Source organism: Ochotona curzoniae, unplaced genomic scaffold (genome assembly GCF_017591425.1).
Source record: "Ochotona curzoniae isolate NIBS_2020 unplaced genomic scaffold, NIBS_Ocur_1.0 contig_3498, whole genome shotgun sequence".
NCBI classification, from domain to species: Eukaryota; Metazoa; Chordata; class Mammalia; order Lagomorpha; family Ochotonidae; genus Ochotona; species Ochotona curzoniae.
The window spans coordinates 1,757,237-1,780,652 of record NW_024465885.1 but is presented as its reverse complement, the minus strand read 5'-3'; the positions used below and the strand labels follow the sequence as shown (position 1 = coordinate 1,780,652).

At 43.9% G+C, this 23,416-nt stretch overlaps 1 protein-coding gene across 3 annotated transcripts in view; it reads right to left on the bottom strand.

Moving 5' to 3' along the window:
- Positions 1–3,019: 3,019 nt before the first annotated feature.
- Positions 3,020–23,416, bottom strand: part of DRD3 (dopamine receptor D3) — a 47,378-nt gene continuing 26,981 nt past the window's right edge. Inside the window, exons 3-7 of one of the 3 annotated variants that reach the window (XM_040980821.1) lie at positions 17,955–18,097; positions 9,244–9,440; positions 6,416–6,493; positions 4,294–4,636; positions 3,050–3,271 (exon numbers count right to left, since the gene is read on the bottom strand). In XM_040980821.1, the coding sequence (XP_040836755.1) occupies positions 3,075–3,271; positions 4,294–4,636; positions 6,416–6,493; positions 9,244–9,440; positions 17,955–18,097 (958 nt within the window). In that variant the 3' untranslated portion in view covers positions 3,050–3,074. Of the gene's footprint in view, positions 3,272–4,293; positions 4,637–6,415; positions 6,494–9,243; positions 9,441–17,954; positions 18,098–23,416 lie in introns of all 3 variants that reach the window. The other 2 variants (XM_040980823.1, XM_040980822.1) reach the window with 2 other exon arrangements.

Here is a 23,416-nt window from a genome sequence, read left to right as displayed (position 1 = left end):
TAGGATTTATTCAGGTAAAGAACCCTTCATTCATTCTGGCTCTGCAAACATCAAGCCCTGGGGTTAAATACATTGGTTCCTTATGGGAACAATAGATCAGGGAGGTAGACTGAAGGGGCTCGGGCTGACAAGGCTGAAGTGAATATTTGAGAGGTGCGTTTAGGATTCCTCAGGGAAATTCTTTGGGGATCAGAAGAAAATTCTGAGAAGGAAATGTTACAGAACAATTAGGGATAACAGACACTGTCTGTGAACAAGCTACCTTTCAGTTTAATGGTGTGGGTGACAATATGGCTTTTACCTTGTATCCATACAAAACTCACAGCTTTTATAGGACTCTTGGCAGGTGTGGAAAGTAGGAAGAATACTAAGCTAGGAATCCTGTCATCTGAGTGTCTGTCATTAATTAAAGGGGGGAAATATATATATTGTCATTCTGGGTCTCAGTTCTGTTTCCTGCAAATGAAAAGAGAGGGTAGGACCCCATACTCTATAATGGCAGTTCTGTGATTCTACAAAGGTAAATACAGATTTCCCGTGTTACTGTTCTAGAAAGTGAACATGGAAAGTGGGTGAAACTGATGCTTTGGACTGTATTCCGGGGTGCAGGCAGGTGAAGCAGGATGATTCACACCCCCAAAATTGTTCCTCCATGTTTTTCTTCCCAGTTCTTCTTACCTTCCCTTCCACCTCTCTGATGAGAGGCAGTCTGCCACAGTAGCTTATTCCATGGGCTTATTAATCAGACATTTGACATTTGAATCCTAGCTCCAACATTTATTGGCTGTGTTTTACCTAACAAATTTCTTAACCTTCCCTGCTTTAGCTTTCTTATCTTTAAGTAGAAATATTCTTGGGCCTGGCGAGGTAGCCTAGTGGCTGAAGTCCTCACCTTGCATGTTCCAGGATCCCATATGGGAGCTGGTTCTAATCCCAGCAGCCCTGATTCCCATCTATCTCCCTTCTTGTGGCCTGAGAAAGCAGTCGATGATGGCCCAAAGCCTTGGGATCCTGCACCCAAATGGGAAGCCTGGAAGAGGCTCCTGGCTCCTGGCTTCGAATTGGCTCAGCTCCAGCTGTTGCGGCCACTTGGGGAGTGAATCATCGTATGGAAGATCTTCCTCTCTGTCTCTCCTCCTCTCTCTATATCTGACTTTCCAATAAAAATAAAAATAAAGTAAATCTTTAAAAAGCAGAAATCCTCTTACCCAAAGTTTCCACAAATTTTAAATATGTGAGATAAAGAAGAGCTATAAAATATTTGCTTTCATTCTTTCTCATAAGTATATCCAGTACTAATGCTACTTACATTTCTACAGTTTGAACTTAAATTTTGATATGGAATTTTATGAGCTTTTTACCTGGCTACCTCACCTTTTTTCCCATTAATTTTTAATGGAAAGACAAGGAATCATGTACTTTTATTTTTGCACCATTTAATTGTCTCAGGATCCAACTTTGCTTACACCATAAACCCACTGAGCTAAATGGCACATGGTACAAGAAGTGGTAAGCAGGTAGAACTTTCCTGCCAAGTTACAATATAAGCATTATTATTGAAAATAACATTTTTTTTTCAAATGCTGGTGCTAAAAGCATTCGAAATTAATAGGTAACTAGCTCACTAGAGGTATATATATGTCTTTAATATATACTTAAGGGCTAGGGGACTAAAGGCAGGGCAAGGGAGGCCTTGGATTACTGTCAAGTCCTATGTAGTCTAAGTTTTAACAGCAGTGTAGTAGGTATCAGTCAATCTTATACACTAACAGCTCTTAAAGGCAAATCTACTGAAGTTCACAATGACATTTCTTAAATTATCCATAAATTTCATCTTGATTCTGCAATCAATAGAAAATAGCATCTGTAAGTGAAAGGGTGGATGGTAAGAATATTGAAGTTTCTTTTAAATGCAATTTTGAATGACATTTGCAAATTATTTCTATTAAATCTTTCATCTCAGCTGTAGGAGTGTTATGCTCAGGATTTTTATGAGGGCTTTATAAGGAGAGTCCATGTGCTAGCCTTGGATATCCACCCTGCCCAGTTCCGAGGTTCAGGGGCAGTCAAGGTGAGTCCAGGTCACCACTGGACATGAACAAATATAGTAGTAGGTGAGGGCCTCCTTGAGTCAGTTACTGTCATACTCATTGTTATACATCCAGAACGTGCACAGGCAGACATTCACTGTGTAGTGAGATTCACGATCTGAACCTACTGCTAAGCAGAGATACCCTAAGCGGGACACCTGCTTAGTGCAAGGAAAAGTGTTTCCAAGATGTATTCTGGACTATAAGGTTCCACTGTGATAGTACAGTGGGATTTTTTTTTTGTCATTTCCTCTCCAGTGGACTTTCCCATCTGTGATAACTCTAGATGCTGGTACTGAGACTGCCTCAAGAGACAAGGGCAACGAATCAAATGGTCTTCCTAGCTAGAAATAAAATGCAAGGATACCAAGGTTTGAAACAAAAGCCCAGGTCCCAATGTGGGACATCATCTCCTCTGGGGAACAAGTCTCTCTCACTAAATGTAGCCAATCAGATTCTAACAAGAAGTAGAATCCTGGCTTGCCTTTCACATCTTGGGATACTATGATGGAGAATAGCAACGAAGAGGGAATGGTCCCACCAAAGCACAAGGTTAGTCTGCCAGTTACTGAGATGTCTCTTCTGCAACGTGCTTTACTGGTGAGATTTCAACATCCTGGTGAGCTAAGAATGAGTTCTGTTTGTTTTCCTTCTCTCATAAATTACACACCTCATGACAATTTTGTGTGTGCATAGTCATGTTTTTCAGCTTCTTTCAGAATTATTGCTTATCACTTAGAAGTTCCCAACCTCTTGAAGACTGAAATCAGAATGGAGTCAGATTTTAGCTGGGGAGGTAGAACAATTTGTCCTGGAGGAAGCAATGGATTATACCTGCCCCACAGGGACATCCTGGCTCTAGGACTCCTCTTCCTCCCACATGTCAGGGAACTCTGTGCAGTCTTCCTGTGCAGGTCCTGGCCAGGAGCCCAACAGCTTGGCAGCTAGACATGGATTGCAGGACATGTTGCCTCCTTTCTTCTCTCAGCAAGACAAGATCTTGAGGAAGGCTTTGCGGAACTCGACATTGAAGGTGGTATAGATCACAGGGTTGAGGGCGCTGTTCATGTAGCCCAGCCACGTTGTAGCGCTGTAAAGTTCTGGGGACACGTGGCATGCTTGGCAGTGGGTATTGAGAACATGGGTCAAGAAGAAAGGCAGCCAGCAGATAATAAAGGCCCCTGGGTTGCAAAAGAAAGCAGAAACTGGGTAAGGAATTTGTTTATCCTTTCACAAATGAAATTTCATATATGCATTTTCTTTTTTTACAACATCCCTACGTAGAGGGTAGAGTGAATCACTTTTTTTTTTTTTTAAGTGCAAAAGCTACATGCTAACATCTTTAATTCACGTCAGGCTTTTGTTACTAAACCAACTTTCTAGTTTGGTCTTCAGCTAGTTCTTCACTAGCCTTTTCTCCTTTTCTTTTGTACTCAGACATTTGCTTAAGGCTTACCCACAGATAACATGACTGTAGGGACTGATAGAGAAGACCTTAGAGACATCAAAGACAATTGCTGCTGTTAAGGAGGCAAAATCTAGGGGTTCTAGGAAAGTTCCTGACATACGAGGAGTTAGGGTTTGCCATTGACTTACAACATGGATAGCTTCCCTAGTTCTCTGGAGTACCTAATTTCTTTTAAAAATAAACTTGCTTTTCTTCTACAAAAAATTAGCCTTGATTCTCTATACATTGTAAAAAACTAGGCAAATATAGAAAAGTAAAAAGAAGAAAAATAACCACCTATCACTCAGACATCACTTTTGACATCTGAGTGAATTTCTTTTCAGTCTTCTTTCACTGTATTTAAAATAATCTAGAGTTCTCATACTGTATGACAGTCATGTTTTGCATTCCTATTTTGTTAGTTAATTTTTAAAATAAGTACAATAAGCATTTATTCAAAATCCACTGTGTGTCACTTGTATTGATTCATGCATGATCTTATTTATTATTTGATATATGTATTATAATTCCATGTGATAGCAAAATGTGGATCAATGAGGTGGGTTGTTCAGCTTCATAAATTTGATTGAGGTCTTTTGATTTTCTCCCATAGTTAGTTTTTACACACAAAGCCTTTTCAATTTTTTAATAAATATTACTATCACTGGATTTTCAAATTCTCTCAAATTGGAACCATCTGCCCATTTCCTATAACTTAATCTATCCTAACCCAAGACAGTTGTCACAGCAACTTACCAAGCACGATGGCCACCATCTGGGTTGCCTTCTTCTCCCGAAGTGGCACTCCCCGAGGCTGCAGGGAGCCCAGCCTCAAGGATGTCGATAACCTACCATTACTGAGTTTTCGAACTTCGAGGCTGAGTTTGGGTGCCATGGTGGGGCTCAGGGAGTTTCGAGTCCCCTCTGGCCCTTTTGACTGCTGTTCTTCTTGGAAGCCCAGTGGTCTTAAGGCAGAATCTTGACAAATGCTGTAGTAGCGCTTCAGCTCCATGTGTGCCCGGCCAGGAGACAGAGGCTGCAGTTGTGACAAGAGAGGGTCCTGACATTTCTGGGGACATTGTTTGTCTTCTGAATGTTCCTGAAAGGGGAAGGAGATGTAAAGAAGGAAGAGGAAACTGTCCTGGGAAACCTACAAAGGAAGCAGCTGAGAGGGTAGTGGGACTATGAGAAGCTAAGAGAAAAGCAACCTACTTTTGACTTCATAGCTGAAAAGCACTATGGATAGAGCATTTGAGAATCACAGCCATCCCTCTATGAGGGTAACAAAAGATTGTAATCCGGCCTTTTTGAGCTGGGATAGTCTGGTTGTACAAAGGAACATGCTAAATGATACCATCGGGATGTAGACAACAAACCTGGAATATGGAATGTGAGAAACTACAAGAAAAATTATTCAGCTTCTTCAATGAATAAATTGTAACAAAAGCAGCAAAAATACTACCAATTGCAAAGTATAGGCCTTATTTGAATTTTGGTTCAAACAAACCAACTATAGAAAACATATAAAACAAATTGAGAAATTTTAATATTGATTGGATATTTAATTACATTAGAGCGCTATTACTAGTGTTTTTGTTACTGTGATTTGATGTTGTAGTTGTGTGCTTTACATCTTTTAGATGACCTCACAGACATATTTTTGTGGTAATAATATGATGTTTGGTATTTACTTCAATCCAGTGAGAGTGAGTGAATATAAATAGAAAGGTGAATAAATGCATTTGGTTTTGAGTTGAAAATTAAGAGCTTTATTATATTTGTCTTATTATGTTTTTACTCTTGGAAATTTCCACATTAGGGGGAAAAAGCATTTTAAAAGAAAGTCGGGATTTTTATCTCAGCTTTTCTACTTAGTAGCTGTATCCTTGGGCAAATTAATTGAATATCTTTGCACCTCATTTGTAAAGCAGAAAACAAACGGGGAAAATGGTTATAGGATAAGTAATTCCTGAGAGTAAAAAACTGAAGATGTGTGAACACTGCTAGAATTTAGTGGAGGAGGATGTGAGTGTGTGTGGGGGATCACAACAGCTGTGCTTCTTCTCCTGTTTGAAGAAATCGGACACTTGCATCAATTCCTATTGCTGAAACCAGAAAAGGCCACATTCTGCACATCCCCAGCAATGACAGCCTCTTGGCAACCTCCATCTCGCCTTTGTAGTCAACACTTTTCCTTCTTTTGGCTTTAGAATTTCTATAGATCAAGAATCTGAACTATGTTAATTTAAACTGCTTTGCTATCATTTATGATGCATACCATAAATCTGTTTCATTGGGCCTATGTAATAAATGGTTGATTAACCAGGGATTGGACATGACACAGCCCTTCATCATGGGCTTTGGAAGTTTTATCCGTAGTGTAGAGTTCAGTGAGATAAACACTGATTTTAAATGCAACACTTCCTGACTCCATCAGGTCTTCTGCTGGCGGAGGGAACAGAGAAGATGTGAATGGGAAGGATATCATTCCGGTGATTATGAAATCAATCTTGGTTACTCCACATTCACAGACAAATAGGCACTTGAAAGTCTCCTTTCTCTGTTTTTTTGCTTATTTTGTTTGTTTTGTCTAAGTATGTTGCAGATACATATGTTCTCTCTAATCTAGGTGGCCCTGGACAGCACCCTCTTTTAACATCCAAGAGTGACGACCCAGTCATTGGGATATAGCCCAATAGTCACAGCTTTCTGAATATCATTTGATTACTCCTATTTTGAAGCTTAAATTAATCTCTCAGATTTGTGCAGGACCTGGGCTAGATTTCATTTTGGGGTGGACATTAAATCAAGACACACCAGTATGTCAGGAAAAGGTTTCTTATTTTTTTCCCAATGATTGCAAGTACGACCGACTTACCATTTTCCCTGTGGTATCTGATGAAAATCTGGCTCTTATTGAAAATTGTCGAATAGGGTGCAGTCGCAGACAGGAAGACTAGGGTAGGTTCAAGGAGAAACAGTTTTGGATTAAGTTAAAAAAAATTGATCCATGTCATAAATAGAACAATATTTTGATGCAATGTTTTCATATCCTCAGCTTTAGTCCTCAGCTATTTCAGGGGAATTCATAGTCATTTTATAACCAAACTTTAAGACTTCAACTGTGAAAATCTGACCTTTACTGAAGTCATCAGAAATGTGGCCTGATGCTTTGGTACGATGGTTTAAGTTACCACTTGTGACACCTGCATTCATATTGGAGGGCTAGTTGAGCCCTGGCTGCGCTGCTTTCAATCCAGCTTCCTGCTAATGCACCTGGAAAGGTGGCAGAAACTGACCCTAGCATCTGGACGCCTGCCACCAATAGGAGAGATCTGGGTGAAGTTCTTAGTTTCTGCTTTCAGCCTGGCTCAGTCTGGGCCATTGCAGCCATTTAGAGAGTAAACCAGCAGATGGAAGATCTCAGCCTTTTTCTGTGCCACTTTTCCTTTTAAATGAATGAACACATTAAAAAAAAATTCATTTAGACTGGGGGCTAGTTCTGTCAAGTCAAACCACAGAACTATCTGGAGAGTGCGCAATCTGGGAGTGGGAGAGTCCTGGGAGGGAAATAGTGGGCTCCTCCCTCTTGAGTTACCACTTCTAAGGGAGGGCACAAAAACCAGGACAGGGGCTGGGGTGGAATACTGGAATATGGTGTGGGACAGACTGCATTACTACTACAGATACTGGCAAACCAGGGTAGGGGGCAGGCCTGGTGGGGGTATTGTGGGTCGCTCCAACTAGGCTGCAGCTCCCACATGTTTATGCGAGGGCCGAGTATGTGCTGGGCAGAACCAGGCTGGACTGCAACACCCATTGGTTCCAGTGGAAGTCGAAGCTGAAAACAGAATCAACCCAGCGATTGCAACCACCAGCTGATCAAGGCGATGGACTGTGCCGGGCCCTGTACTCGCTAGCACATACAAGAATCTGCTTTTAGAACACGTCAGACATAGTTTCTTTGGAGATCTCCCCAACCAAAATGCTGGACTCAGAACCCTAACCAAGAAAAGAGAGAAGACAGAACAAGTCAATCAACTACCTCAGCTATATGTTGGCAGTGAAATACAGGGCAAACAGAGACTCAAAGACCTGATCGTGCTTGGAGTGGCAAGATTGGTAGCAATTCATAACAGTTGAACTATCAAAACCACTTGAGCAAGAACCTCAGAGCATGCCCTACATCCGGGACCTGGGGAGGGTGGGAAATTGGGTGGGCCTTCTCCCTTAATACCCCCCTTTAAACATGAAGGAAACAATATGGAAATACTAGCCTTACCCACTTTCCTATAGCCTTTGAACCTTTTTACCCCAATTAACTGTGTAAAGATTGTCCAAAATATAATAAAAAAAGGTAAAAAAAATGAAAAAAATTCATTTAGACAGCTAATTGGATGTCTTCAAGGTCAAACTCACTTCTTACCCTATCTGTGAAGCCCTTTCCTAAGCATACGTGAGTACTTCAAAAAGTTTGTGCAAAATGGAATTTAAAATGAGTTTATTTTGGTGCTAAAATGTTTTGAAATCCAAACCTAACTTTTCCAGGAACTATTTAAACACCCCATGGCATTGTCCTTTTCTCAGAACCTCAACAGTACAGCATATGGAGTGCTTTATTGTCTTTATCTTATATGCGGCAAATATCCCATTCAATTCTGGACTATTTAATAACTTTGGGTAGAGCTGTGATTCTAAACTCTATGAAGGCAGAAGCTGTAACATATTCCCTCTCTTACTTCCCTGGTAGATTACAAGGGATCAGGATCCACCCATAAATGCAAGATCAGTATCCATTAAAAAAATGCCTCAGTACATTGTGGATGAACTATCAGGTGCCAGAATTTAAAGACCAAGATCATTAAAAGATCAGTGCTGAGATAATGACTTTCATTTTCTTGCTTTCCTGTTTTTAAAACAATTTTTCTTTATGCAAAAGTCAAAGTTAGGGAGGGATGGAGGGAAAGGGAAGGAGAGAGAGAAGGAGAGAGAGAGAGAGAGAGAGAGGGGACAGAGTGAGAAATTGAGATCTTCCGTCTGCTGGTTCAGTGCTCTGATTCCTGGGAGCTGGGAGCTTCTGCTAGGTCTCCTACATGGGTGTGGGGAAAGAACAAGGCCGTGGACCATTGTCTGCTGCTTTTCTAGACCATTAGCAGGGAGCTGGAATGGAAGTGGAGCAGCTGGGACTTAAATCAGCGCACATATGGAATGCCAGTGCTGAAGGCTGCAGATCAGCTTGCTATGCCACCATTTTTAGAAAACTTGAAGAACGTTATACATGCATCACCAGTATCTAATTCAACTAACTGAGCTTTGGCACAGAGGCAGATTTCATAAGAAAAAGAGGTTTTCAATAAATCCTAGTAACTCTAGAATAAGTGGTTTTAGATGAAATGTTGCTGGGAGTACCCTCCCCCCCCCCAAAAAAAAAAACACAAACAAACCTAGCAGTGCATGGTATATCCTCGAAGTGCACTAAAACCTCAAATCTTGTGATGCATTTACTAGCTATGTGAGGGAAACAAAAAAAGGTTGAAAAGAAGAAGTCCAGAAACCATCCTATCATCTTATTAAGAAAGGAGAGATTGCCTCCTTTCAAAGCTCTGGGAGTACAGGCAAAACCAGACCCTGGGCACAGGCTGGGAGGCCAGGAGTTGGGTGTAGCCTCCCTGCCCCCAGCCTCCACCATCCCCTTCAGGTGCTTACTTGCTGTGGAAAGCCGGGCCTGACACTGATGCACTGACTGTTCTGTCGGGTGAGAATTCGCTTTCGTCTCCTCTGCCTCAACACCACATAGATCCTGGCATAGACAAGCACAGTCACTCCAAAGGGCACATAGAAGGACACCACTGAAGAGTAGATGACAAAGTCAGGGTTGGAGATGGAGCAGATGCTGGGATCCCCTGTGGGGGAGAGAATGGGATAAAGTAAAGTGATTAGCTGGGTGTTGGACTTAAATAGGAAACATAAAACATGGCCTCAAATCACTTGTGATGTCTCCAACTTCTAATGCACACAAAGCCTGGGTGAGACGGGAGAGGGAAGCCATTGCCATCAACTCCTTGGCAGTAGAAAGTCAGAGTTCCCTTTGTCCTCAATGTTCACTTATGAAGAAAATTTACCAATAGTTATATGCCAGACTACTTTGCCTTGGATTTGCAAAGATGGATGAGACACTGTGAGTGCCCTTGAAAGAGTATGTAATCCAGAAAGACAGGTGTGGTAAGTATCACAGAAATGAACATAGCTTGGCAAGAGCATCGCAGAGCAGCATGACACATGCTCCTGGGTTTGGGGAGCTGGGGAGAGGTGGCCCCTAGCAAAGGGCCTGCTGGTGTGGCAATACTAGAGAACTGTTGTTCTGGAATGGGAAAAGGAGGCTCCTGTGCTAAGAGAGCCAGCTTCCTGGTGCCAAATCTGGAATGCGAAGCAGGTGGTGGCTGAATCCAAGAACTTCAGTTCTGGGTAGGGGAGGGATAGGAGGAGGTGGTTTGATCTCACACTGGGAAGATGTGACATCAGAAGGGTCCCATCCCTGCTGTATGTGCTCCAGTGCTCCTGCCATTCTTCCGTAGAACAGCCCGGGAGCTTTGCCTTCTTCCCTAGCAGATATTGAGATTGCTCCCTCAAGTAGGACAGGACCTGAAAGTTGGGCATCTTGAGAGAGAAAAATGAGAGCAAATGGATATCTGCACTGAGGTGTGCCGCAGGCCTTGTATACTTAGCTGACCTAATCATTGTAGCATCATGTGAAGCAGGTGCTTTTTTTGTCTCCCTTCTCAGATAATAGTTCAGAAAGATTCTGTAAGTAGTTCAAGGCCATATAGCTGAAAATATACTTTTGCCAGCCTGTCTGGGCCTCAGACCAAATGTTCTTTCTGCACTTTTGTCCCTTCACCTTCCTCTCATCCAGTGACATTGGTATCTTTGTTCCATCCAGTGTTGTTAGCAATGACTGTGACATACCCAGCCACTCCTTCTGGAGGCTGGGGTTTCTCTAACTCAAAATTTGGCCTCAAAGCTGTGGCTTTAGGAGTGAGCTGGAGGGGAGGTGACAGTATCCATGAGTCCCTTCGTTGTCCTCTTTGTCTTCTTAGGTAGGGAAATATCAGGCTGAGACCCTAAATTGAGGCATAGATCTGCTGTTTATTAACTATATAATCTTGGGCACTTTATTATGCCAAACCTTAGCTTCATTCCCTGTAAAGAGAAGGATAAAGATTATCCTGTATAATGATTTTGAGAATTAATGAGAACAAATGGTGGCAATAATAACATTTATGGTTATTAATTTTCCTTGCCCTCAGCTTTTGAACTTAAGAAAGAAAGTATCATTTTGAATGGAATTCAGATGGAGATGTATAGAATGCAATATTTGTGGTAGAAGGGAGATAGTAACGGCTGAGAATTAAGACCAAGAGGCTGGTGTTGTGGCACAGAATATTAAGCCATTGCCTCCAATGCTGGTATTCCATATCAGAGTGCCATTTTAAGTCTGATTGTTCCACTTCCGAGCTAGCTACCTGCTAATGCAACTGGGAAAGCACAAAAGATGACCCAAGTGCTTGAGTCTGTGCCACCCATGTGGGAGACCCAAATGAAACTCCTGGCTCCTGACTTTGATCTAGCCCAGCCCCATTGCTATAGAAAATCTCTTTCTTGATCTCTCTCCCTCTTCATCTCTTTTCTTCCATTGTTGTCACTCTGCATTCAAAGAGAGAGAGAGAGAAAGAAAGAGAGTGAGCTAAAACCAAGAGAAAAATGGAAAAATGTGCTCAGTGTGTAGTGAGGGAGCTGACTGATCCACTGCCACCAGAATCTTTACAAGGAACCCAAATAATTCTGTTGGGTGTTGTTCTGAGACTCTCCTGGAGAAGGGATGACACCCATGTCATCTCCTTTGGCAGAGCCCATGTCAGTATCCTTTAGGAAATGGCTCTAAGTAGCAGGCAGAAATTGGCCTACTCTGGTATTCTGGCGGCAATGGGTTTGGGAGGGGTAGTGTAACCACTGATGGTCTTTCTGAGTCTCCAGAGAGCCAGCAGGATGATAATTAGTCCACCCTGCTGAAGATCTGCTCCCCTATTGTCAGTGTCTGACCGTGACTCTCACCCTGTTATGAGGAAGATTCACAGCTCAATTGCCCTCTGAGACGGGGTTTGAGGACTGGCAGAACCACCTCCCCACTTCAGGTCATGGCCAGCCTTGGTGTGCTGGGGACTCCCCATTGTCACTCTACATACACTTGATCCACCCTCTGCTGGATTCTGGGTGGCTCATGTGTACATTCCATACACAAGCTACTACTTTTAAAAAAAGGTTTATTGTATTTTTATTGGAAAGTCAGATACACAGAGAGGAGGAGATACAGAGAGGAAGATCTTCCATCCATTAATTCACTCCCTAAGTGGCCACAATGGCTAGAGCTGAGCCAATCTGAAGCCAGGAGCCTGGAGCCTCTTCCAGTTTCCCAGGCGGGTGCAGGGTCCCAAGGCTTTGGGCCGTCCAAGACTGCTTTCCCAGGCCACAAGCAGGGAGCTAGGTGGGAAGCAGGACTGCCAGGATTGGAACCGGCATCCATATGGGATTCCGGTATGTGCAAGGCGTGCATCATGCCAGGTTCACAAGCTATTACTTTTAATAAGCCAAGATCAGAAGAGGGTATAGTATGTTTCTGTTTGTCTAAAAGTGGATCACACAGAAACATACCTTGTGGTAAGCATTTTCTTACAAGACCATTAGTGCTTGCCCCCCAGGGAGGGCAATCTGGAGTAGAAGGGAGCCTACCCAGAGATATGCATGTATCTCATGATACCTCATCAATGCTTTATCATATGCCAGTGTCTATTATTCCAATACAAACATTAAAAGTGTGAGTACGAGCAAGAAAAAGCACCTCACTATTTCGGGGTTGCTGATCAAAAAAGGCTCTGGTATATAATCGCTGAGTTTGCGAGGTTATTGCTTCCTGCTATGCTAAGTAAATCACTGCCCATCCTTTGCTGGAGCTTTGTGACCTCTCCTAGGTTGCCCCATACTACACGCCTCGTCTTGGCAGCGTGGATGAAGTGACCCTGGAGGTGGTGGCCTCTGAGTGCAGCCCTGCCTGGGTGTACAGCCTGACTGGCAGCACAGAGGAAGGCACCTCACTGCAGCCACTCTACTCTGTAGGGCTTCTCTGCTGAGTTCTGAAGAGGTGGTCAGGGCAGTGAGGCCCCTGGAAGCTGAGGCTTGCCCTGAATTGAATCTGTGCTGACTTTCAATCATTTCTGAGCCATTCGTGGATGAGGCGCGAATAAGAAAAATGTACCACTGAGCACTCACTGGCTAGAGGACCCTGGGGGAACCTGGGGGACGGAGTGACTCTTCCTTCTCCGGGATCAGGGATGCCCACCCCCAGTGATCTCAACATTTTAGGAGGAAAGACAGTTCAGCGACTTATGCGTCCAACTGTTGTGGAGTGTCCACCATGTTCAGAGCATTGGACTGGGTACTAAGGGTTCTAAGAGGTTTTTAGGGCTAGCCTAGGAACTTGAATCTGATAACTGTCAGGCCAGAGCAAGATTGCCTTGAGAGATTAATGAATTTCAAATTCACTGAAACATTTAACCTCAACTTGATTCTGAAGTCAGGAGATGTTGATGAATCTGATTTTAGGACAAGCCTATCCTTCTTTCAACTGTGCTTCTATTGTTCTTTCTGAGCCTCCACGCTCCTCCTGCTTCCCCTGTTCTGAAAGCCAGGTGAGGTTTTCTTTTGCTAAAATGAAATAAATGGCACTCTTCCATTTCCCGTTTTTCAAAGGAAAAAATCAAGCCGCCAATAGGATTTTCTTAACTGAATTTTTCCTCCCTCGAAAATTTCTTAAACCCTTGTCACCAACTATTGTTTATTCGTTCTAGAATTTTTTATATAACACAATAGCTATTTGATTTAACAGAATTTTAAGTGCTAGGCTTCTTTTCTTGTCTGTGGAATCAAAGGATTGGGCCCCACCATGTGGGGGACTTTTGGGCATTCTTTGACACCAGCACACCAGGCTCTGCTGTGTTAGGGGCTGCTGGAGAGTGACACTGAGGGGCCAGTATGGGTGATGACAGCTCAGACAACACTTGATCAGCCTTGGAGTTCTGTGACTCACACCTTGCCTGTCCTTACCCTCTCTTCAGAGGATAGGAGCAACTCCAACTTAAAAGAGACTTAAGTCCCACTTTTTTCTATCAGATGTTCTCTAAGAATTCTCAATTGCATGTGGCAGCCCATGTTGTTAAAGAGCTTGACCAGAAAGTTATTTTCTCTGTTGTACTTCTTGGTGAACGTCCAGCTATTTTTAATATCGACTTTATTGGCAGTATCTTGGCCATTCCCCCTCTGCTCTCCACAAAAGAAACAGGGGAAAAGGCTGAGAGAAATTTATTTATATTGGGTTTGAGAACTGCCTTCTAGGTAGGAGAGTTGCTGGAAGAACTGACATCCATCAGGATAACAAAGCTGACGCTGTCATCAGAGGTGCTTCCCCAGGTGCTGTGACACAGCAAGTTAAGCTGTCATCAGCAGTGTCACCATCCCAGATATGGGTGTCAGTTCAAGTCCTGGTGCTCTGTTTCTCATCCAGCTCCATGCTAATGGTGTGGCAAAGCAATGGAAGATGGCCCAACTGCTCAGATGAAGTTCCTGGTTCCTGGCTGGCCAGTCCTGGCCTTGCAGCCATCTGGGGAATGAACCCATAGATGGAAGATCTGTTGTGCACACATGTGCACATATACCTCTGCCTTTCAAATCAATCAATATACCTTTAACATTTTAATTAGAGTTTTGGTTTTCTGAATATTCATTTTTTCAAAAAGATTCAAAAATTTTGTTAAAGTCAGGATTAGAGAGAGGGGGATAGAGAGGGAGGGAGGTTAGGAGAGAGAGAGAGAGAAAGAGAGAGAGAGAGTTCTGTCTTCTAATTTTCTCCCTAAATAGACACTTTAGCAAGAGGTGGGCCAGTCTGAAGGTGGGAGGTGGGAACTTCTAGGTCTCCTATGTGGGTGCAGGGACCCAAGCACTCGGGCCACCCTCCACTGCATTCCCAGGCCATCATTAGGAAGTTGGGTCAGAAATGGGGCAGCTGAGACTCGAGCCAGCATCCATATGGAATGCTAGCACTATAGGCAGAGGCTTGATATGCCACCACACTGGCCCCCTAAATAAATAAATATATTAAAAAAACACAACTGTACTGTGAAGTTCAGATGAAAGCAGAGAGGGATGGCTGGACCTTCCCACCTTCAGTCCTGCTCACAAATTCCCTGCACTGTGCTCCTGGGGAGAAGTGTTGGTCTGCCTTACGGCCTTCAGCAGAATGACTGTTTTATTTAGCTCTTCTTTGAAGCAGTTGTATAGTTAAGTTGTGAGACACAGAAAACCGTTCTATTAAATAATAACAATAATAATATCTGCTAATGTTTATTGGACTCTTAGAACAGACTTGACAGTTTGATATCATATATAAATGATTGCAGGGTTTCCTAGTGTTAGTAATAGACTTAAAGGAAAGAGAGAGAGAGGAGAGCGAGGTGAGAGGATGTGCCACAGGTCTCTTCTCTCTTCTCAATTCTGCCCTTGAAACTTTTTGGAGAGATTTTCCTGGGTTTTGCCTCTGAAATAATAATGATCTCTCCGTGGTAACAATATCACAATTAGTTCATCATTCTTTTTCACTTAATGGTTGACATTGCCTGGGAGCTCTGTCTAATGTCAGATTTGAAGACCCTTTCAGCAGTTTCCAGGGTGTAAGTCTGTGAGGAACAAGAAGCTGCCCACGCCTGCCTCCAGGAATAAGTAAAAGGAACCACCCTCAGCTCAGCAAATGCTGCTGTTGGTGCAGGTTTTCTGCTGGCCAGAAGGAGGTAGAGCCTTGGTTTTCAGTGGCTATGAGTGCCCCACATGACAAATCTCAACTTAGAAGGAATGCACTTTCATATAGAACCAATGTTTGGGAAGGTGACCTAGTAATCTAATTACCTTCAAGGCACACTTAGCACTCACCAAAAAAGAATTCTATTGTCATAGAGTCAAACTCGGACTCCATGTTAGGGATGTTGCTTAACAGTGTGAACATGAGTAGAGTGATTGTACATATAAAGTGCTATCCAGTTAAGGAGGAATGCATTGTATCTTAGGAACACAGTAGGTTAGCCAGGTAAATATTTGTTAATGAGTTGGCTACTCCACCTTTCATATAGCAGAGAAATAAGCCCGACCTTAAGCAGGTTGCATGGACAGAACAAATCTACGTATGTTATTTCAATGTAACCCTCATTTGATTGCAAACCATCACTGTGAAGCAGTCACATTAGGGTTATTGTACATAAAGGGTTAATTTCTGAAATCAGTTAACAAGGAGCGGGATTGAAATTAGTGGATAAGATGTCCATTCCATATCAGGATGCCGGGATTCAAGCTCCAGCTCTGGCTCTTGATAACAGCTTTTTGCTGAGGGAGACTCTTGGAGGCAGCAAATGATGGTTCAAGTGACTGGGTAACTACCAGCTATGTGGGAGACCTGAATTGCATTCTGGGATCCTACTTTTGTACCTGGTGCAGTCCAAGTCAAGGTAAACATTTAGGGAAGTGAAGCAATGGATGCCTGCTCTCTTTCTGTTTGCTTCTCAAACATTATTTTTTAAGGCAATGTAGGGCAGGCATTTGGCCCAAAATCTAGGCTACTGATTGACATCAGAACATTGGCATGCCTGGGTTTGATTCCTGGATCTGGCTCTTGATCCTAACTTCCTGCTAATGCACTCCATGGGAGGAAGCACCAGGTAGCTCAAGTGGTTAGGTTCCTGTCACCCACATGGAAGATCTGGACTGAGTTCCCAGGTCCTGGCTTTTACCTTTTATTGCAGTTCCTTTCTCTCTCTCTCTCTCTCTCTCTCTCTCTCTCTCTCTCCTTGCTCTCTTTTTCCCCTGCCTCCCAGGTATATAGGTAAATAAATAGTTTAAAAGTCAATACATACAATGGAATTCATATAGATTCAAATTTGATTTGAAAATCCCCCAAATCACATACAAAGGGTATTTGTGGTTGTATAATAACCCTGAAGAGTAGTAAGATGTACGATACTTACAATAATCTGTAATATAGAGTTCAAGTAGATCATGAAATTTGTGTGATGAAAAGCTAATTTTTAGGATGCTATATGTGAAAAATAAATATTGAAAGTTCCTAATTAAGCATATAAACTGAGCGAATATATCTGAATTCATTCAAACTTTTTGCTCCATTGTATCATTATTCCAAATTTACCAATAATGAAATCAACATTAAAATAGTTAACAAACTTGCTCAAGGATTCACAGCTGATAATAAGCTTGCTCAAGGACTCATATGGAGTTTGAACCAGGCTTTTCTGACTTCCAAACCTCCATCTGTCTTCCTAAATGTGTTCTGATTTCAAATCATTGTCTGGCAAATAACACTTGGAAGATTATTTATTAGTCAGGATTTGTCTGTATTTATATATAATTTGTTACACATAATATCTGCATATGCATAAGCACATGGCTGTGTTAGTAGTACATATAAACCAGAAATTCACAGACCTAGAACTTTGCAGGAACTGAATGAACCAATCCAAATGAACAAGACAAGAAATCCAAAGGGATGTTAACCAGGCAGTTCTCTTTTGGCAAACACTCCATATACACTGTCAATAGCTTAGATTTGACTACCGCAATCCTTAAGCCTAAAAGATGAGCATGGTACAGACAGCAAGAGTCCTGGTCCTGCGAGGTGTAAACTTGGATTGCTGTCGCATGGTTAAAATTTCAAACATCTCAGGTATATACACTGTCCTTCTATCCATCCATCCCACCCACATATTCACAATCAGTAGAGAATGTACCATATGCAATCACCATGATCAGAATTTTTGTATATTAAAATTGAAAAATACACACTGAAGTAATTTGAGAACCTGTACTCATTCCCAAACCCCACAAACAATTCTTGAGTCGAAAATTAGAAATAAACATCTTACTCCAAAACCTTTATGATATTGCATTGTAAGTCTGCTTTGAATTGTCATCTTTTCATTAGCAAACCTCACTTGAATTATTAATATAGCTTAGTTTTTAAACTAGTGCATTTCTGCAAATGGTACAATGACATTTCTTTCAAAATATGGGTGAGCCAAACTTTCCATTAATTGGGGGAGAACTTTACCCCTCTGTCAATAATTGATGAGGGCTTGCTTTATATTTTATTTATAACTAACAAAGGTCAAAGCTTCGCAGTCTATGGCACTGTCATCTGGTTGCAAAGTACTCTTTCGAGAGATCAGAAAGGTCAAAGGTGGGCATCCCCCACAGCCACTCAGCTGCACTTAGAATCTCGTGGGTGCTGGAAGTGAAGTTGTCTTCAGTACCTGTGGTGTTGAGGCCAAAGAGGAGTGGGCAGGACACAGCAAAGGCCAGTACCCAGACAGCAGTGATCATGAGGGCCACACGCCGACAGGAGCTCTGCCCCGTGCCATGCTGGTAGTGAACAGGCATGACCACTGCAGTGTACCTGTACAAGAGAGGGAGAAAGAATAGGCATGATGAGATGGGTGGGTAGGTGGCAGGATGGGAGTGGGATACGTGCATCTCACAATGAAGTGCCCGATCCCAGTGCCAGTTCTCATCTAGTTGCCTGTATGACGTATCTGGGAGATGACACATGATGGTGCAGGTGTTTGGATTGCTGCCACTTACTCGGGCTACATGGATTAGGTTCCAGATTCTGGTTTGTGCTTGTGGCAACAGCATCCCTTATCTGAACCCCTAGTGGAACCCGGGATGCTCCAGTTCTGACCCAGCTCTCCCTGTTAATGTGTCCCAAGTACTTGATTTCCTGCCACCCACTTGGGAGACCCAAACGGAATTTTAGGCCTTTGACTCAACCATTTGGAACCTTATAGTCACTTGGGGAAATGAATTGGTAGATGGACATTCTCTTTTTCTCTATCTCTTCCTTACTCTGCCATTCTGCCTTTGAAATAAAATAAAATAAAATAAAATAAAACAACTAAATAAAAATAAAATAAAAAAGGACCATCATGTTTTTTACATCAAAGGGTATTATGGGCATGGAAGGTGTTGGCCCAGCCACCATATTGTCCAGAGGCAGTGGGGGGCAGGGAGGTGTCACAGCTTTCCTTCCCATGGCTTCACCTGGTTGTTGGGCCATTAAAGCACTGGACTCAAGGCTTAGTCTCTTTTCAAGGCGCCTCAAGGCCACCATGAACAGCAAGACTGGGGTAGATATGTTTGAGTTGGAGTTCCACCCAATAATCTCAGCAGAATCTAAATTCTTGAAGAGAGTGAGATCTGAAGGAATGCCAGCTGCTGAAGGCTGCTCATCTGTAGGGCCAAGGTGGGGATTCATGAGAGGACTTGAAGAAACGCATGGCCAAAGGGAAGTGGGACTTCACAACCTCCCTGGGCTTGGTTGTGGGATCTTCATTTGACTTTACTACATAAGGACCTTTATTTCTCCCTCTTGAGTCAGAAGGTACTCCTGGTACCAGCATGGCACCAAGGCCAACTTCCACAGCGTTTACCTTTATTCTAGTCAACTTGCAGCTATTCTTTTGGGGATGTAAATGTCAATGCTCTAGAGCAGGTACGGAAGAGGCCTATCAGGTGGTACTGCTGCTGAGGAGCTGCCATTTACATGGGTGCTAGGGAGCCTTGCCCAACCCCCTCAGCAGATACCCGCCTTTTTTGGTTCCAAACCTTGAGTGCACAAAAAGGGCTAAGGAATCTCTCCCTCTGAAGCTGGCCTCCAGGATTCCAGAAAACTGATAAGATGAAATATGTGGAGTATGCACACCCATCCCTATGTAGGGAACTCCTTGGAATTCTGTTAAAATGCAGATTCCTATGTTAACTCTCTGAGGAATTGGATGAAATACTTCTGAGGAGGAACGTGGAAAGGTGTGTTAACAAGCAAGTGCATCCGGTGATTAGACAACTTGGAGAAAGTTCACATTAGAGAGTTTCTATGTCAAGGATTCTCGTGAGTTTGAGTAAGGCGTGAAAGACGAGACTACAATTTACCATTGTCACATTTTCTTATAACGTTTTTCACCATGATTGGAACCTTGGAAATAATTCAGGCTCCCCAGCTGGCCGGAGTTATTTCGGAATCAGCCATCAGAGGGCACCATAATGCAGCAAGAACTCGGTTCGCTCAGCCGGGGTGAGAAGTTCACGGCTCACCTGGGGGCTCTCCAGGCGCAGTGGGGAGGCAGAGAGGGAAAGTTCCGGCCCGCGGCTCCTGGAGCCCCGCGGCGACCCGCGATCCTAACCCGGGAGACAACAGAGCCTCCTGCTTTGCCCGTCCGCAGGCGAGGCTGCGCGGAGACGCCCGAGGGACGCTTGACCCCGAGTCACCTGCGCAGGTCCCACCTGCTGCTCTCGTTAGGGTGCTCCTGGACCGCTGCTACCCTGTGCCAGTCCCTGTGCTTCTACCGACCAAGTGGGGCCGAGCCGAACTCTGGCAGCGGGCATGGCGGTTAAGTTCATGCCTGAATCCCAGCCCCACAGTTCCCAGTGTGGCCACGGGTGCCGGTGCTTGGATACTTCTGAGACTCAGTGTACAGGGGAGAGGAGAATTCCTGCCCCTTAGATCGGTTACAAATATACAGCGACATTATCTTTGTTGCTGAGCACAATGCCAAGTCCACGTTAACGAAACAACCGTATTATTGTTGTGAGCTTTCATTGGGCCAAGCAAGAGGACTCAGCGTCTGTAACTGTGTTCTTTTTACTTGAAACTATCTGGGAACTTGAAACGTATTTTTTTAACAGACAAGTCTATGTGCCGGGCACTGCTGAAAGTGTCTCACAGGAGTTGCAGTTGTGTCTTGTGAACACACCAGGAGACTGAGGCGTTGAGACAGGTTAGCTGATTTGCCCAAGCTCACATTGCCATGAAAAGATACAGCCAGAGTCTGGAGCCCAGACAGGGCTGGAAGCTTAGGCTGGCAGTATGTTGCAGTGGCCATGAAAGGACAGAATACTTACTTCTGCATCTACTGACTGAGAAGTCCCAGCAAGCTTGCTTAGCAGGGGTCTCGGTGTCCCTAACTGTAAAGCCAGGATGACACGCTTACGTTGCTGGGTGGTCGTGAGCGTTATCAGTAATGGGTAAGAAGGGACCCCAGAGAGTGCCCGGATACTTAGTTACCGCATAATCAACCGTAGTTGTTTCGCTTCTAGACTCATACAGAGGAAGCCAGGACACAGAAGGTATGAACCATGTGCCTCACTTGGTTCAAGGGAGCTCCCCGTATAGAGTTTTGCAGCCAGCATGCCAGAGACCCCTTCCTCGTTGCCCCATTTCCACCTCTGCTGACCGCCAGGCCGCGCGCCTTGACACACTGCGGGGAACCAGCGGATTCCTTTCTGAGTCTGCCAGCGCTGCGAGACTGAGGCAGTATGCAAGCATTTCCCCCTCTCTGCTCAGCCGATTTAACTATGACGCCCCTTGGGGATCTCCATTCCACAAACTGGACTCAATCTCCACCCTAGGGTCCCGATCCAGGGAGGGCGAGATGAGAGGTGGAAACCACTTGAGGGTGCCTCTTTAGGAAGCGGGCAGTAGGGGAGAGGCCGGGGGCTGGCCTGGGTGGGAGGGCCGGCCCCTGACTCCTCGCTCGGGTTTAATGAGCGGGTTGCTCTGCGCGGACTGCTTTTCAACACCTTTTCTTTGGTCGGACAGGGAGCTTCAATAAATCTTTAGTACCGTGGACGCACCTCGTGGGGTGGTTGAAGGAGAAAGCGTTTTGCAAATGACTGGAAAGCCCTTTGCAAATATAAAGTGCTTATTTAGATGCAAACTAAAAACCCAAGGTGCTTGTGACTCATCTGGCACCTATTGTGCTCGCGGCAAAGGCGCGGAGGCTTGCCTGTGTGATGGGTGCCATTTGAGAGCCACTTAAAGAACTCCTTAGTGAATGAATTTGTTCGCATTATTCCCGGGCTCTTTGCGGGGGACTCTCATTTTTTACTGCTAGGTCGTGTCCCACCTCTCTTGACACATTTCTCAGGCCTCTCCCCGAGTTAGTTCTGACCCGGGGCACGGTGGGAGGGGGGCTGTCCTGGCGGAAGGCAAGGACCCATGGGACGCAAGGCCTCAGCTCCGAGGACTTTCCGCTCTGCCTTTTAAAATAGAAAAGCCTGCCTTAATCCAAGCATCCAGAGCAGTGCCTAAGAATCGAATGACAATAGTATTACTTGCTTTCAAAACCCCCTTTGTCAGTTCCTTTTCTTCCCTATATCTTACCACCCTGTGGTTACAGACTGGGGTTTCATGACCAAAACGTTCTGAATCCATCAGGTCAAGTTTGTCAGACCGGTGACTGGCATTGTGTGAGGACCAAAGGTCTGCCTGAATGACTGCATTTTTAATGACTTGACCAGCTACTTGGCATCACATGAACGGATTTTAATGCTGTGTACTGCAAACTGCTGTGCAGGATAATGGAGACAGCTTTTCCAAGGCCCTTTTTTCATTCTGAGTATGGAGAGGGCTTTATTTTGAGGTTGGTGAAGCTTGGGCTTCAGAGAAAAGCAAACTCAGGGAGGGGGCCTTCTTCTCCATTGGAGTTATTGGGGCTCAGAAAACCAAGACCCTGAAGTGAAGGTCTTAAGTAGCAGCCTCAGAAACAAAGTTTGTTCACGATCTTTTTTTATTCTCTGTCGTTGGCAGTCCTTCTGTCACAAAAACTGAAAAGGAGTTCCTCTACCAAGGAGGTAGGAAGATACCAAGATACCAAGGAGGCATCGTCCTGTGTGCCTGCCTAAGCCCAAGCAGTCCCTGCCCATCCTCTACGATTATCCACTCCCCGAAAGGAATGCATGGAGTTGAGGGAGTTGCACAGCTGTTCCCCCACAATCACCCACTCAAGAGGTCATTTGCTTCTCTAATAGATAAAACATGATTACCAATCTTGTCTAGAGGGGTTTTGTTTAGGGAAATGCTAAGTTTGGGGTAGTCATTTACCCTCATGGAACCCTCCAGACCAACTGAAGCACACTTGGTCATCATAAAAGTTCCCTGCAAACCACAGTATCACTGGCCAATCAAAGGAAAGCCACAGGGACCACAGATCAACCAGGAACTTGGACATTAGCTGATCATGCACCACTCAATCCCAATTTCAATCAATAATAACCTTCACCATTATTACCTCAGGGAGACTAGGAATTAAGTGGAAACTGCCTAACTTCTGCTCTGCACTTTGCAATTACGTTTTTTTTGTAGCACCCCAGTGTCAGTGATGGCCTTTCTGTGTACATTGGGCAAGTAGATTCAGGTTGGAGGTTCTATAGCAACTTCTCCAACCAATTAGGAGAGTGTTTCCCAGATAAAACTAGACTTCCTCTTCCCCAAAGCAAACCTGAGAAAACTGGGACCCCCTTCTCCCCAAAACCAGATATAAAGCCTGAAGATTTTATTCTTATCTTTCTTGTTCTTTGTGTGTAACAGTCATAAACACATGAAGGTCTTCACTCTAGAGGGTCCTACCTCTGCCTCACCCTGCAGGGGCCAAGAAGAGCCATGCTGGTGCAATCTGCCTTCCCCAAGTCAATGCTAGGGCATACCGTTTGTCTAATCAAATTTCTACATGGTTGTCTATGTGTCACAAAAATCTAAGCATAAAAATAGCCTTCTGAATGTGTGAGGTCTTCCCTCTGAAAAAACTCTTGTGTCATGTTGTTACAGGGAAGTCAGTGCAAAAGGCAACAGTTGCCTTAGTTTGCACTTGCTCTCATGAAAGAATTTCCATGCAGACGGATCAGTCAGTAAAATGAAATTTATTAAAGACAGAAACCTCCT